The sequence below is a fragment of the Symsagittifera roscoffensis genome, chromosome 6 (genome assembly GCF_963678635.1).
Source record: "Symsagittifera roscoffensis chromosome 6, txSymRosc1.1, whole genome shotgun sequence".
NCBI classification, from domain to species: Eukaryota; Metazoa; Xenacoelomorpha; order Acoela; family Convolutidae; genus Symsagittifera; species Symsagittifera roscoffensis.
Window position 1 is genome coordinate 40,763,024 of NC_087067.1, and position 14,373 is coordinate 40,777,396.

The 14,373-nt window shown below is 35.7% G+C and overlaps 2 protein-coding genes across 3 annotated transcripts in view; both read left to right on the plus strand.

The window, feature by feature from the left end:
* Positions 1–14,373, plus strand: part of LOC134848160 (kinesin-like protein KIF11-B) — a 286,740-nt gene that overhangs the window by 53,394 nt on the left and 218,973 nt on the right. The window lies entirely within an intron of this gene.
* Positions 11,726–14,373, plus strand: part of LOC134848744 (uncharacterized) — a 43,808-nt gene continuing 41,160 nt past the window's right edge. The window contains exon 1 of the mRNA XM_063866256.1: positions 11,726–11,838. Coding sequence (XP_063722326.1) covers positions 11,726–11,838 — 113 coding nt within the window. The remainder of the gene's footprint in view (positions 11,839–14,373) is intronic.

Below are 14,373 nucleotides of genomic sequence, written 5' to 3' on the forward strand. Positions count from 1 at the left end.
GCAAAAATAGCCTAGAAAAAGATCATAAATTATCAGAAAAATTTAAAGAGACGAAAATACAAAAACTTCGAAACAAACAATGGCAAATCGAATCATGGCACATTTCATGTGTAGATTTGTTTTAAAATCATAAATGCAAAAACAAACATACAATATCTGTTGTTTTTCAAAAATGATACAAAATTTTGAGCAAAAAAAACTGCTCAGTAAGTTTATAGCGAAACAAAATATAACGCCTCTATTGGCGAGGTAATCGTTGATTTTCTTGATTTGACGCCCCCTTGCAACAAAATTGTTCGTTTTATGTATGAGATTATAGTGTGGTACTTTGTCGAAAACTTCAGCAAAGTCAGCATAAAAAGCATGGATAGCTTCTTCAAGAAAATATAGCATGTTAGTCTAAAAAGATCAGTTTCTGATAAAAAAATTATGCTGTTTTTGAAATTTTTGACAAAAATAATTAGAACAGCGTTTCTTTGGTGCCTTTTGCAAGTATTTTGCTGATAGTGTTGAGAGGCGGTGCAGGTTTATAGTTGCTGAAAAGAAATTTAACTTCCTCTTGTGAAAGGAGATATTGCACAAACTCTCCATCTATGTGGTATCTTGTTCTGCACTCTGCCACATATGAATTTTGTGGAGGCTAGAAATCAGTGCAAATCTTAGCTGTAAGAACTATGATGATATCATGCGCACTAGGTCCACGTAATTTCGATATGTTAAAATCTTCCACAAGATGATTTGCGATTGTAATGAATGTGAGTTTTTCGAGTTCACTGACTAAAAATAATTTTACAACAGAGGTAAGGCAATAGAGCAAATATAACAATTGCGATACAACTGTTAACACTTGCAATACAACGCAAACATTTAAAAAAAAACATTAGATGTCGGAGAAAAATTGTCGAATAAAACTAGGTGATGTTCTGCTCTCGACCAATAGCTAACGTTCTGCTCGACGGTATGATCCATCAAAAATGATTTTCTAACTAACAAACTTGATCTTCTAACTAAAAGATCTTCTCACTAACATTAGCAAACTTTATCAAATCTGAAGTTTTTTTTCAGATTTAACTGTTTTGTCGGCACTAAAATTATTTCAACAGTTATTAAATTTAACATGTCAAATTAACTTCAAACATCAAAATATTTTATGTTTTAACTTTTTATCTGAAAACAATTTATTCGGCTCAACGGGAACCTGCCTTAATATTCTCTTAGAGTTGTCTTTTTGTAGATTTTCCTTCGTTTGTTTTAAACAACTGAGTCAACAATAAATTTGATTAAATTTCCCAAATTTAGAAAAAACCCAATTTGCCAATTGGGGCATCATATTTGCAATCATTTTTTCAGCTTAAAAAAGTTTGTTACCTTTTTCTAATCTTCTGATGTGAATTGCAGTAGTTTTGTGTTGTTCCCTAAGATAAAAAAAAACTAATTTCACTTAAGCCTTTTTTGAAGTGAATATCAATTTTTTGACTTTTTTTAGAGATTTCAATTTTTCCGTTCACTTAATTCAACGATCAAACATTCCATCGAAACCCGGAAATAGTTCTCATTGCATCAGTTTAACCTCAAAACTCTCAATTTTCTTAAATAAACTACAGATTCATAATGCTGACACAAACTGGTTGCTGTATTCTTGGAGTTATCCTGGTGCTGCTTCTATTAGCTTGCATGGTAATTTTCTGGTTGATCACTTTTTTCTGCTGCCACAAACAGAAACATCAACAGCAGATTCAGAGCTTCAGAGCTCCTCGTATACTTCAAAGCAAAATCAGTGCAGAAGGGTCTTCTGTGGATTTCGGTCTCGCCGGCAATAATGCTCTGGACTTCTCATGTGAGCCGGAAGCGATGAGATACTTGGTTCCTAAGAATTCAGTCAATTTCGAAACTGAGACACCGAATTATCAATCCGTTTGCATCCCATGCTGCGTCGAAGACGAAGTATAAGATTAAATCAATGCAAATTTGAAGGATTGACGAGCAAGCGTTTATTGTGGTAAGTGTTTGGTGATTTGAAACCGATTGCTTTTTAGGTAGACAAATTTGATTTTCCGAAATGCCCAAAAACACTATAAAGGCCTTATTTGTCAATTTTTTTTAAAAAAAACAACAAAAGTTCAATGTTTGAGGAATTTTTGAAAGATTTTTGGCCAACAAATTGCGCATTTTCGGCGCGCGGTTTCCCCTCAACTCAAATTTATTCTGCATAATGGCATCAACGGCGCTTTTTAAAAACTATGAAGTTAATCAACCACAAATGGTTTTCGAAAAATTTTCCCAAAGTGGGAAGTTTGAAAAACAATTTGGCATCCAAGACATTTCGCATCCAAGGCATTGCGGATAAAAAAGGCAATCATACCATATTTTATGACCAAAATTCAGTTTTTAGGTCAATATTCTGTTTCTCCCTGACGTTTGACTACAAAATGAGCAGAGATAAATACGCGATTCCTATTTTTTTTTATTACAGCCGAGTATACACCGAATAGGCACGAAGGTAAAGACAAATCGATTTTTCAGAATCTTAACCTTCACTTCCAAGTTAAAATGAACTGTTTGATGTTTCAGATGGGGCTCTATTCTTGGATTTGAATTCAACAGTTTCAACTTTCTAACAATCAGGCTTCATTGTCGTTCTACCGCCAATTCGAATTTGTGTATTTTGCTACAGATGTCACTAATTTTAACCCCAAACTTTCAACTATTTTTGTTACTCCCTGTCAAATGCTTGACAATGCTTTTAGTAAATATAAATTTTAATGCCACTCAAAAAAAATTTCGTCATCAATTGAAGCGATTGTTTGCGTGACTGAAAAAATGCTCCTAATAATTGAATTTTTTGTACTGTTCTTAGTTTTTCTGCAGTTTATGATCGATTACGGCGAAATGACCAGAACACAAAATTGATTCGAAACACTTGAGTTACAAGAGGTAATTGTTCTCAAATAATAACCCATCTCTTAATTTTAAGGCAAAACATCTGAGTGAAGTTTTCAGATGAAAGTTTTGGAAAAAGTTACTAGACAAGAAAAAAAATAAAAAAGGGTCTTTAGTAAAGAGATTACATCTGAAACATTGCTAGTTAATTCTATGCTGTTTTAGGATCCACTAATAAATAGCTAAAACACTGAGTTGCTCAAAATTGCTCTAAAACATGCAAATTTGTGGAATCTGCACGAATTTACAGAAACTGCAACAAAATTTGCAGTGGCCGGAACAGTTTGTGGAATCCAAAAACAAAAAAAAATATTTGTACAGTTAAATTACGCTGTTGCAGAATCTGCAACTGTAAGCGGAATCCTCAAAATGTAAGCGGAATCCGGAACAACTAGCTAGATGCGCTTGGTGCAGAAATGGCGTCAACACTAATGTGCCGACAGAATTTACTTTACATGTATTTGAGGGCAGTATCCGCAGAATTTTTTTAAATTAGAATTGACTTACAATTTGAAACACATTTAAAGGCTTGTCTCTGATATCAAGTTACTAAAAGACAATAAATTGTGCACCCAAACAGTGCAAAATGACTGCACCTCTCAAAAGTAATTGGTTCTATATATCCTTTTTTCTAAAATTAAGTTTTGTTGGGTACTGAATGATAAAACATATTTTTTCTTGGGAAATTTGTGATTTATCTGAGGATGCTTTCATTTTTCTTTAGTATTGTTTTACTGTACTAATTGTTCCAATACCTTAAAAAATGTGGAGAAATTTTGTATTTGGTTGGTTTTTTTCTTATTTCCTCCATGCAAAACAACAATAAAAACCAGTTCAAAGCCCTTTTATTTCTGATTCTCAGTGTTTTTCTCAGTGTTTAACCAAAATGATTTAAAACGTTTGGTTTTTTGACTAATCTCGAGATAATAAGGTGAGCGTATAGGGTTACAAAAGCTTATTTAAGCCTTAATTAAACCGTGAAATCTTAGTTTTGCTCGATTATGGTTAGTATTTGCAGTTTTCTAGCGCCGTTCTTGAAATCAAATTTTTTTTTTTCGTTTTTCTAGCCATTTTCTACAAACATTGTCTTCCAATTGGCTTATTTGAATAACATTTTTCAAAAAGACTATGGTCGGAACTTTCTGTGCTACTGGCAAAATTTTAGTTTTTTAAATTGTTAATTTGTAATATCTCATTCTCTGGTTGAAAATGGTTAGAACTTTCTGTGCTACTGCGGTTGATTAGTTTATTAAATTGTTAAATTGTAATATCTCATTTTCTGGTTGAAAATGGATTTAATGCTCTTCTGTTACAGTTTTCCGTGATTGTGAACTTTGTGTCATCATTCATTTTATTGTCACTTTTATGTTTTTGTGGTCAAATGTATTCAGTGAGTATGCCTTTATACTACCTATTTGTACTGCAAATTGTTCAATAGTTTCATGGGGCAGTCATTTTACTTCTCTACAGAGTTTCCATTGAATTTGTTTAAACCCTCCTGAATTTTTTTTTTCAAGTTTTCTTGTATAGATTTTTTCCAATCGATTTGTTATAGTTAAGACTCAAAACTTTGTATGATGTGTTTCTGTGTTTGATGTATATCCATGTCTAAAATTGTGAGGTGTTTGCAGGTTCCAGGTTCTTGGCTTCATACTCTTATGTTTTTTGCTGTTACTGTGTTTACAGGGGCGGATTTAGGGGAAGGGGCGGGGGGGGGCGGACGCCCCCCCCCTCAGGGATTCGACCCCCTGCCGACCCAAAGGGTCCCCCCTATGATACTTTTTCAGAAATCCATTTTTGGCCGACCGACCATAAAATTTTTCTAAAGGCGCCTTTGGCGCCAATATATACTAACTTTGAGGGGGAGCGCGCGCCAAAAAAACGCGATTTTTTTGTCAAAATTTTTCAAAAATTGCCCAAAAACGGCTTTTTTGACTGTTTTTTTCAAAAATTTGCCTGCGGCGCAGAAAATTTAGCCAAAGTAGGGGCAAACAGTGCTTTGGGAGAGCTCGAAAAATCAATTTGGTCGACCTAAAAAAAAAAAAAGGTCGTCAAAATTTTGGAAAATTTCTTGAAAATCCGCCCCCCCCTCGAGAAAATCCTAGATCCGCCCCTGTGTGTTTAGGTAATCTTCTACCGAGGATTCAGGATCTGTTCCAGTAAAGCCTGTTAACTTTTCTTCCGAAGTAAAAGCTGTTTCTCTCATGATATATGGGTTCCTTGTCATTTGTAATGAAATTAAATTATAAGATGATTTCGTCAAAAACAAGCATTTTGTTGTTGAAAGGTCTTGAATTTGTATGGTTTTTGCTTGCGTGTCCGTGTTCTATGCATTGGTAGTGTGGTTCTTTGAAAAACAAATTTCTGCTTTTGATCAATTGAAATGTTTTTGGATAAATCATTTTTGATTTTTGGTTTTAATCTTGTCATTTAGAAAGCTAGAAAACTATATATTATTGGTTTAAAAACACTACCGATTTTTTCGAACTAGAGAAAAAAATGTTTTTGATGCAATGACTGTTGCATTTCGATCATTGTAACTGTAACTGATTCTGTAATTTGTGAGTTTTTATTGTTTCTTTTGATGACTTTTTAAAAAAGTTTATTGTTTTATTATAATTATGGTATTTTTGTTGTGCATTCTTCTTTAGTTTACCATTTCTGCCAATTATTTAGGTTAAATTGGTTTCCTAAATCTAGATAATTTGGATTTTTCAACATTGTTGAAGATAAGCTTGTGTGTTCTCTGTGACTTTGAAAGCTTATTGACAAATCAGTGGTTTTTGCGTTTTCAATGAATGAAAATGCAGGTTTGAACTAATCATTTTTTCGAGAAATTGCGAAATGCTCTGTGACTATATGGGTTTTCTCTACTTAAGTGTGTTTTGCTTGACAACCTTGCTTTGTTTCAATCTCATTCAAAAATTTCTCTGACAATATCGATAGTTTTTGTTTTATGAACAAATAATCAATGAGTTTTTTTTAGCAGAATTTGATATAAAGTATTTATTGAATTGACTTCACAGAGTTGTTGAAAAGATTGTATTGTTGTGTTATTTAAGTGTTTTACTGGCGCGCAGATGAAAAAAATTTATAACTAATTATTTTCTGATATAAAATTTTGATCTTTATTGCAGGGTTTTGTGACGGTGAAAGACTTTTGTAAATTTTGAGTTGAACTCATCGGTATGAACGGCCTTTTCTTATGAACCACTTTCTGCACTTTCTATTTCACGAGATTCGACATAACTAGTTTTCAATGTTCCTTCAATTTGGTACTAGAATATGACTTCTACTTTATTTTAAACTATATTCTTTGATAAAAGTTTGATAAAAGTTTTTGGTGCCCTTTATATTATTTTCTGATTATTTTTCTTCTTGAATTTTTGGTGGGCTTCAATGCATTGTATCGGTACATGATTGATTTTTCTAAGTTCTCTTTCTAGCTTTTTAAATTTCATTTCTGTGTTTGAGCATTTTATTGTTTGTTTTGTTCTTTAATTTGTATTACCTTCCAACTTCATACTAGAAAAAGATTTCACTTGAGTGGTATTGTTAATAAATGTTGTGCGTCTGCTTGAAATTGACAATTATGTATTATAATGAGCACTGTTCATGTCCAATTTTTTTTCTGACATAAGTGTCAGTAATGTAATGATGATATACACACTTCAAAGCTTCGAATTTTTTAGGAATGGGTTGGTAACGTAAAAAATCCTAGGGGTCACTGGGTAATCAAACTCTCAAGAATTGTTAGTCATACCTATTTGAATGAAAGTTTTAATAAGGATATTTTTCCAAATCTTAGCATTAAAAAAGTAAGGCAAAATTGAAGGGTTTGAGAATAATGAATCATTCCACAAGTTCTGGGTATAATTAGAAAGCACTCAGATTGTTAAACTCTATTTAGTTCTTACCTAGTTTTTGATTATGTTTTGTCCTGGATCAAATAAGAGATGGGGTAAAGTGAAAAGTCCCGGAAGTGTCAATAAAATACTGTTTAGTTTTAGTTCAAATTGGATAAATTTTGAGAATGAAAGATCAAATTTTGATGTCACCAAGTAATTAGTCGTGGGTCTTGAGTTAAAGGTTTGAATGTGAATCGGGGCCAATGGGTCGTTATGCATAAATTAATTTGAAAAAATCAGAACCTTAAGCGATGCAAGGGAAACCTTGGTAATTTTTTGATATATATTTTTTTGAAAAAACTGTTAATCCGTATGTTAATTATGGCAGATGATAAGTTATCATTTGGCTTGAAACTTAAAACTTCTACAAATTTCTGCAACGAGGTTTTCGACGTTCTTTTTTTGTCACAACACTGCTGATGATGTTGATGAGATTTCTATAAATTTTATTTTTGTTAATGAATAAAAATGCAAGACTTACAAAAAATTGAACGTTTAGCAACGAATGAATTACAGCTTGGTTGTCTCTTCTGTCGCAAATTTGTCAAAATTTTTTTAAAAACTGAGATAAAGTTAATCTGTCAGTTTTGATTTTGCTTTCCAAGTAGAAAAAATAAACTCCCTACTGAAGGAAGAAATCGACTGAGACATCTTGAAGAAATAATCATTCAAAAACACAAGCTTAAAGCATTTGAATGACGTGGGTAAAACAGTCGCGGAGAATTAAAAATTTCAATAGGTCATTGCAACTACTTCAAATGAAATACGAATATTAGTCATGAATGCGTTCGTGATAAGTCACGTACACTATCCAGCCATTCGTTTAAAAAGGAAATCATACAATTTTGAGCTTATCATTGTAAAAACATTTAGATTGCGCTATAAACACTTGAAATTGTGAAAAACTTGACTCACCAAATGATTTTAAACGGAACATAACGTTTTTACCAGTTTCCATGTTTCTTGACTGGTAGATGGTTTGACATTTTTGGAAAGTTAAAATCCAATAACTGCTACTAAATGAAAAAATCAATTATGCAAATTGTCAAATTAAAAAAAAACTTAAGAATAAAAAAGCCATTATCCATTGAAAGATATAATGATCAATACAAGGTGAAACTTTTTTACGGAAGGTCACTAACACTATAGAAAAGCATTCAACACAATATACCCTCAGATGAAGTTTTGGCTTATAGAAAACACTAAGGAAGGTTTAAAACTATTTCATATCATTAATTAATGAAAAAAAAAAGACTGTGACAAACTCTGGAAATCTTTCATAGGGAAAATTTAAATTTACTTAAATGTTTCGGTCGATTTTCATGATGACAATTCAAAACTTTCATTACTCATGAGCCTAATACCAAACTAATTATACATGTATAGGTGAAGTTAACATACACTTGCCTTTTGAATAACTTTCAAATTGCAAATAAAGTTTATATTTTTAAGGATTCTTAGCCCACTCTCTTCAAACTGAATTACCAACGCAGCAATTGTTGACATAGAGGCGAGCCTTCGCTTTGCAACCACTAGCGAGAATACGACAAGAAGCAGCTTTTAAGTTCAATCTCAGATTCGATCTGCGACCTAGTGATTATGAGTCTCACGCACTCAGCAGTCAGCCACGAACGCTTAATAGTTCACAAACACTAGCCACAAATAAAGCAGAGAACAGATGCTATGAAAATTCCAATGCGGGTCAACCGTACAATCCCCCCCCCCCCCAAGTGACCTACCGTAGAATGCCCTCCCCAAGCATGTATTACATCTGAAAATTGATTCCGTATAAAATATGCATTTCATGAAATCGCGCAAATAAAAATGATTTCTAGATTTTTGTATATGTGATTGCATTTGAATTGCTAGTAATTGCCTAGATTAATTTTCATTTCAATTTTTTCAGTAAAACTCTTAAGTCTGAATGAATCTAGGCTATTTTCGCGTGGGGACCGATTGTTTAGCAGATTAATTTTTTAGCATAAAAAGTGAAAAATGAGTCTTTTAGCAGACCAACGTAATAAAGTGATGGATGATTGATTGACAGACTCAAAAAGACGCTCAGTCTGTGTCCAAGCTTCCCCAATTCAGACAATTAGCGCTCAAATTGTAGACAGAATTATCCACTTCAAAAACACAACAGTCTAAACTAGCAGCAAAACAAAGGTTTACGCGCACAATAACACTTTGTTGAATTGAAGCGCAGCCAATGCCGCGTTTGAAGTTAGTTATCACACTTTATAATTATTCTGAGTCTGCTAAAAAACCGGTCTGCTAAAAAACCGGCCGGTCTGCTAAAATTCCTAGCACCTTGTCGTGTATTCAGACTCGTCAGTATTTAGACAAATACTGTATTAACCAATCAAAATCGAGACAAGGAAGAAATGAATAATTAATAATTATTTTGTAAATTTGCTTTCTCGTCTCGATTTTGATTGGTTAATATGGCAATTGCCTGCTTACTGATGAGTAGGAATACGCGGTTGTCTAAATACAGACAGCACTCCCTTAAAATAGTTTTAAGATCTACGTCATTCGGCTCCCTCTTCTCGTCTTTTGGTGGCCAATACTTTACCATTTGGCTATAACGTCAATGAGAAGCTGCATATATAACAGGATATGGCGTCAATATTATGCAAATCAACCAAAATGCAGCACATCGAATTTGCTCCTATTCACATAGCTACTATATATACCACAAATATTCACATTTACTTTCACATGAAGCGGTGGCGTCCCTCATGCTCGAAGGACCGAATGCTTGAAATATTTTTAGCTTACTTTCAGCCAATCAGAATTGAGTATTCAAAATCTCAAAGTAAATCACAAAAATCTCAAAGTAAGGAAATAAATCCAGGCCATTAGTGTTAACATTGACCGATTAGATAATAAGCAGATGAGTTTTCTAGACTGAAAAATTCTTGTGAGTTTGAACTCATTAATCGTGATGATTTTCTGAATAGGAATGCGATTGTAACCCGCTATTTGTAATATTTTCGATTTTTTCCACTGATTTATTACATTTTCTGTTAATATTGACTTCGATTTTGTGAGAAAGGCATTTAGCCAATAGGAACGCTTAGCAATTTTGATAGGTTGAAGTTTTTCAAGCATTCGGTCCTTCAAACATGAGGCCCCTCCCCACATGAAGCTACTGGACCAAACATTTTGCAGTAACGCAGGCCTTTACGGTAACGTAGCAAAATCTTTATGTACGTCAGAGCTAGAACATAACGGGTCTAGGACAACAAGCTGATGAGACTTCAAGCCGAAGGGATTTCAGGCCGAAATTCAAACTTTACACACTCTCAAAACACTATTTTATTATCTGTAAAATGTTGCTTTTATAATTTTTAGGCATGCTAGACCAGAATAAGCGTTATTCATGACAATAAATCACTTAGAATTGGCATCCGTTAAAAATATCAGCCGGTTTTTGAAATACATAAATTATAAACAGGAAAATTGCCTTCAACCGTGTTTTTTTCAACTTTCCTAAACATCATTTGGAGGCTTAAATTTCATGAAAACGCCAATAACAACTGAAGAAAAATCATGAAATTGAGTAATTATTCAAAAGAGTTTTCAAATTAATCATATTTCATGACTTGATGAGAAAATTTTCGGCTTGAAGTCCCCAATTTTACGATTCGGCTTGAAGTCCCGTCGGCTTAATGTCCGGCACCCGAACATAACATCACAGTAACACGAGTTTAGAGCTTAAAACTGCATTCGAATCAAATTAATAAACTCAACAGTCTAAGTTGCAACTGAAATTTAACAACCGAGTAATAATTATTTATTGTCTACATAAACATTGACCATTCATCATTTTGTTGCATACTTCGAATCGTTGTGTTTGAAAACTGTGCTTTAACCAAAAATTCAAACTGTATCACGTGAAACGAGATCCAAAAACTACCGAAACCGAAATGGATACTAGCCAACCCCAAGAAATCCCTCAGCACTTTCTGTGCCCCATAACTCTCGCTGTTATGAACGACCCTGTGATTGACAACGACGGCGTCAGCTACGAACGCCAGGCGATCGCCGAATGGCTTAATGCCAGAAACTCAACCTCGCCTACCACCGGGAAGGTACTGACTGTCAACGATCTTCGACCGAACAGGGCATTACGAGATGCAATTGAGAAGCACCTTGGAGTGGAAGCAATGGTGCATTCGCCTCCTCGCAGCACGGACAGTATGTATGCCTGAAAGTGGATCTGCTTCGCAACCACACACAACTTTGACCGGAATGGTAATTGATCAAGGTGAATACAATAACTTGTAACCTTAGAAATTTCACTTTTCAGAAAGATTTTTCAGAACAAAAATAATACACTAGACTTGCAATTATAAATCCGACCAATGGCAGTCTTGATGAATTATCTAGTTTTTTTCTGATCAATTATCTAGTCATAACAGGTGAAGAATCGATTGAGAGATTTATCCAAGGATCGATTCACGTCGTTCTTTCCTAACCGATCCTCATGTTTCAGCATCCAGCTCTCATGTGTCTGTGGAACTTGACTTCAACATGAAATACGACGGCCATAACATGCTCATCTCCATCGAGCCCCCCGAATCAACACAGTGCGTTAGGAGCTCTATCTGTTGTGTTGTTGACATCTCTGGATCTATGGGAGCCGAAGCCACAATCCAAAACGAGAAGGGCGAAACTGAGACGTTTGAATTGTCAGTTCTCGACATCACTAAACATGCGTTGAAGACCATCGTCAAAAGTCTCATTCCTCAAGATGAATTCTCATTGGTCACTTTTTGCATCACAGTTTCAGTGGAGTTGGAACCGAGACTTATGACGCCATCTGCAGTTGAAATAATTTGGAGAGGATTGACGGGTTGTGTGAAAAAGACATGACTAATTTGTGGGGCGGACTGAAGAAAGGGTTAGAACTTCTGACTGAAAGCAGACCCAAGAGGGACAACGTGGCACTCTTTCTCTTAACAGACGGACTGCCAAACATTGGGTTCGTTCAATTATTACTCTAAATGTTTTTTTTTTAAATGTTGTGGCCATCGGTAGTGATGGCGCCCAGCAGCAATCATATGATTGCGGGTTAAAATCGCACGTGCGCTGTAATTTACAAGGTGAGCTCTTGTAATATCGCCATAGCTTAGTTAACAATAGATAATTAACCTACGGGTTAGGCCTCGGGCTGGTCAACTAAAAAAAATAGTCAAATTCTGTTGGCCAGCGGGCAAAACATTACTTTTGTGCGTATTCTAAGTTTTTGCACGGTGAGATTTCCCTCAGTTGGAGAAGGGAAAACAGGTTTGTAAAAATTGAGTAATGAATTAAATATGATATATAAATAGATAGAATAGAATAATGTATATAGAAATAACGATTCCAGATTGAATGTATTGTTTTGATTAACACGAATGTTTTTATCGACTAGATTTCTCACATTAGGCTTTCGCAACTGACCGCTTCAGATTCTCAATTGACAAACGATATGGCTGGTGAGATTTGTCCTTGAGTCAATTTACTGCACTATAAGTAGATAAATAAGACATAGTTATATAAGAGATACATAATTAAATAGAATAGAATGAGGTACCGAAGGTCGCCTCATGACACTTCCCCCTCTAGAAGAAAATTTATCATAGAATAGATTTTGGAATGTACAAGGCAGAATAATGAGGAAGACATTAAGCACTTGTTAATAGGTCAGCTATAACACAATCATGAATCAAATATGAATCAAATGTAGTTTTTGTGAGTTTTAATCATGAATCAAATGTAGTTTATGTGAGTTTTAAGTTTAAGAATTCTTATCAAATTCGTCGATTCTGATTTTCTTAAACGGAGTGGTTTGCTCTTTAGTTCTGGGAAAAGGCAACTGCGAACCTTTTCTGACAATCGGGGTGAAAGGTGTAGTAATCGTCTGTTTGGGGATTGGTTGTTGTGACGAAGACTCAGCAGGGTCGGATTCTGTAACACTCTTGACCGAATGGCGAAGAGGATCGCCAGAAAACCTCGTCGTTTTCTGGGACCGACCAGAAGATCTGGTAGAATCGCTCGTAGAGTGAGTAGTTAGATCGCCATCCTCCGTATGACCCGTAGCCGCCGGGCCCTGAGTTGCCGTCTGGGGAACGGTGCCTGAAGTCTGTGGCTGAATTGTGATGGGTGGATCCTGAGGCGTTGCTTGAACTCCTGTGGAGGCGGGGTTTGTCAGAGATTGTACAGTCAGAGCTTTCGAAGTAACATCCGCGGGAGCCAATCCTTGAGGCGCCGTAACAGGTGCCTCCACCAACTCAAGCTGGGGTCCGGTGATTAAGGAGTCCTCGCTTGATGGCTCTGCCGTTAGTTCCATCACCTTGCACTTTGGAGGTTCACTTTTTTGCCTCTGAGCTGGAGAAGCAGATGGCTGAGGTTGAGGCCGAGGAGCAATTCGTCTCTGTAACCGTTCTCCCACCGTGGCAGGCGTAGCTGAAAACTTAGGGTGGTTAAAATTATGTCTTAGGCTTAAGTGATTTTTCCGACAGACTTTCTCTTTTTCAGTAGTGTAAAAATGGTCCGTAACACGAGTAATCTTGATTTTTGCTAGTTTGTACAGAGGCTTTCCCGATTTTCTGATCAAGAATTTTCCGAAAAATTTTGACTCTTAGAGGATCTTGTAAAACTAGTTTTTCTAATTTACGTGTTTTTGAGAGTCTTGTGGGCCTCGAAGATGACGACACGATCATTCGCTGCGAATGCGAGAGAGCTGGTGCTGAAGTATCTCGAGCGTTGTCGTAAAAGCGCAGAGTTCCTTTTGTGATCCCCGATTTTAGCGAATTTGCCAGGTCACTATTACGAGCCGCCAATTCGCGGAGAAGTTCTTGTCCCTGTTGTGGAGGCACATAACGTTTCCACTGCTTCCAAGTGTTAGCCGCCTTTGCAAGGTTCTCCAAAGCCTTGTAAGATTGATTATCTGCTATACGCTCGGCCACACCAAAGAGTGGCTTGAATATACAAGGGATGTCCGGACTGTGTGACGCTCCTCTGGGTACAACTTTAGCCCTATCGCGGCTGTAGTCTTGGCTCGAACGCTGCTCCGGTGTTAGGAGGTTTCTCTCCAGTCCTAGCGCTGAAGTAGGAGAATGAACAACATTATCACGCGCTAGCGAAAACTCAATGTCAGGCTTCCTCCCAAAGTGTAGCTCAAAAGGAAATTTTTTAACGTAGAATGTTTTGTTTTCCGAATATCGTCAATGATTTGTGGTAAAGTCGACTTCAAGTTTTTAAAATTAGGATCTAATTTCTCTGTTCCCAACTTCCGTTTAATGGTCTGAATCGACCTTTCCACTTGACAACAACTCCGATGATCCCCCACCGCTGTGAGGATATGTTTGATCCCTCTAATTTTGCAAAATTCTTTAACAACATCAGAGTTGAACCCAGATCCGTGATCTGTCCTATTGCTTTCCGGTATACCATGATCGTAAAAATATACGATATACCATGATCCTTTCCGGTATACCATGATCGTAAAAAATTTGACTGTTTGTTTCGCACT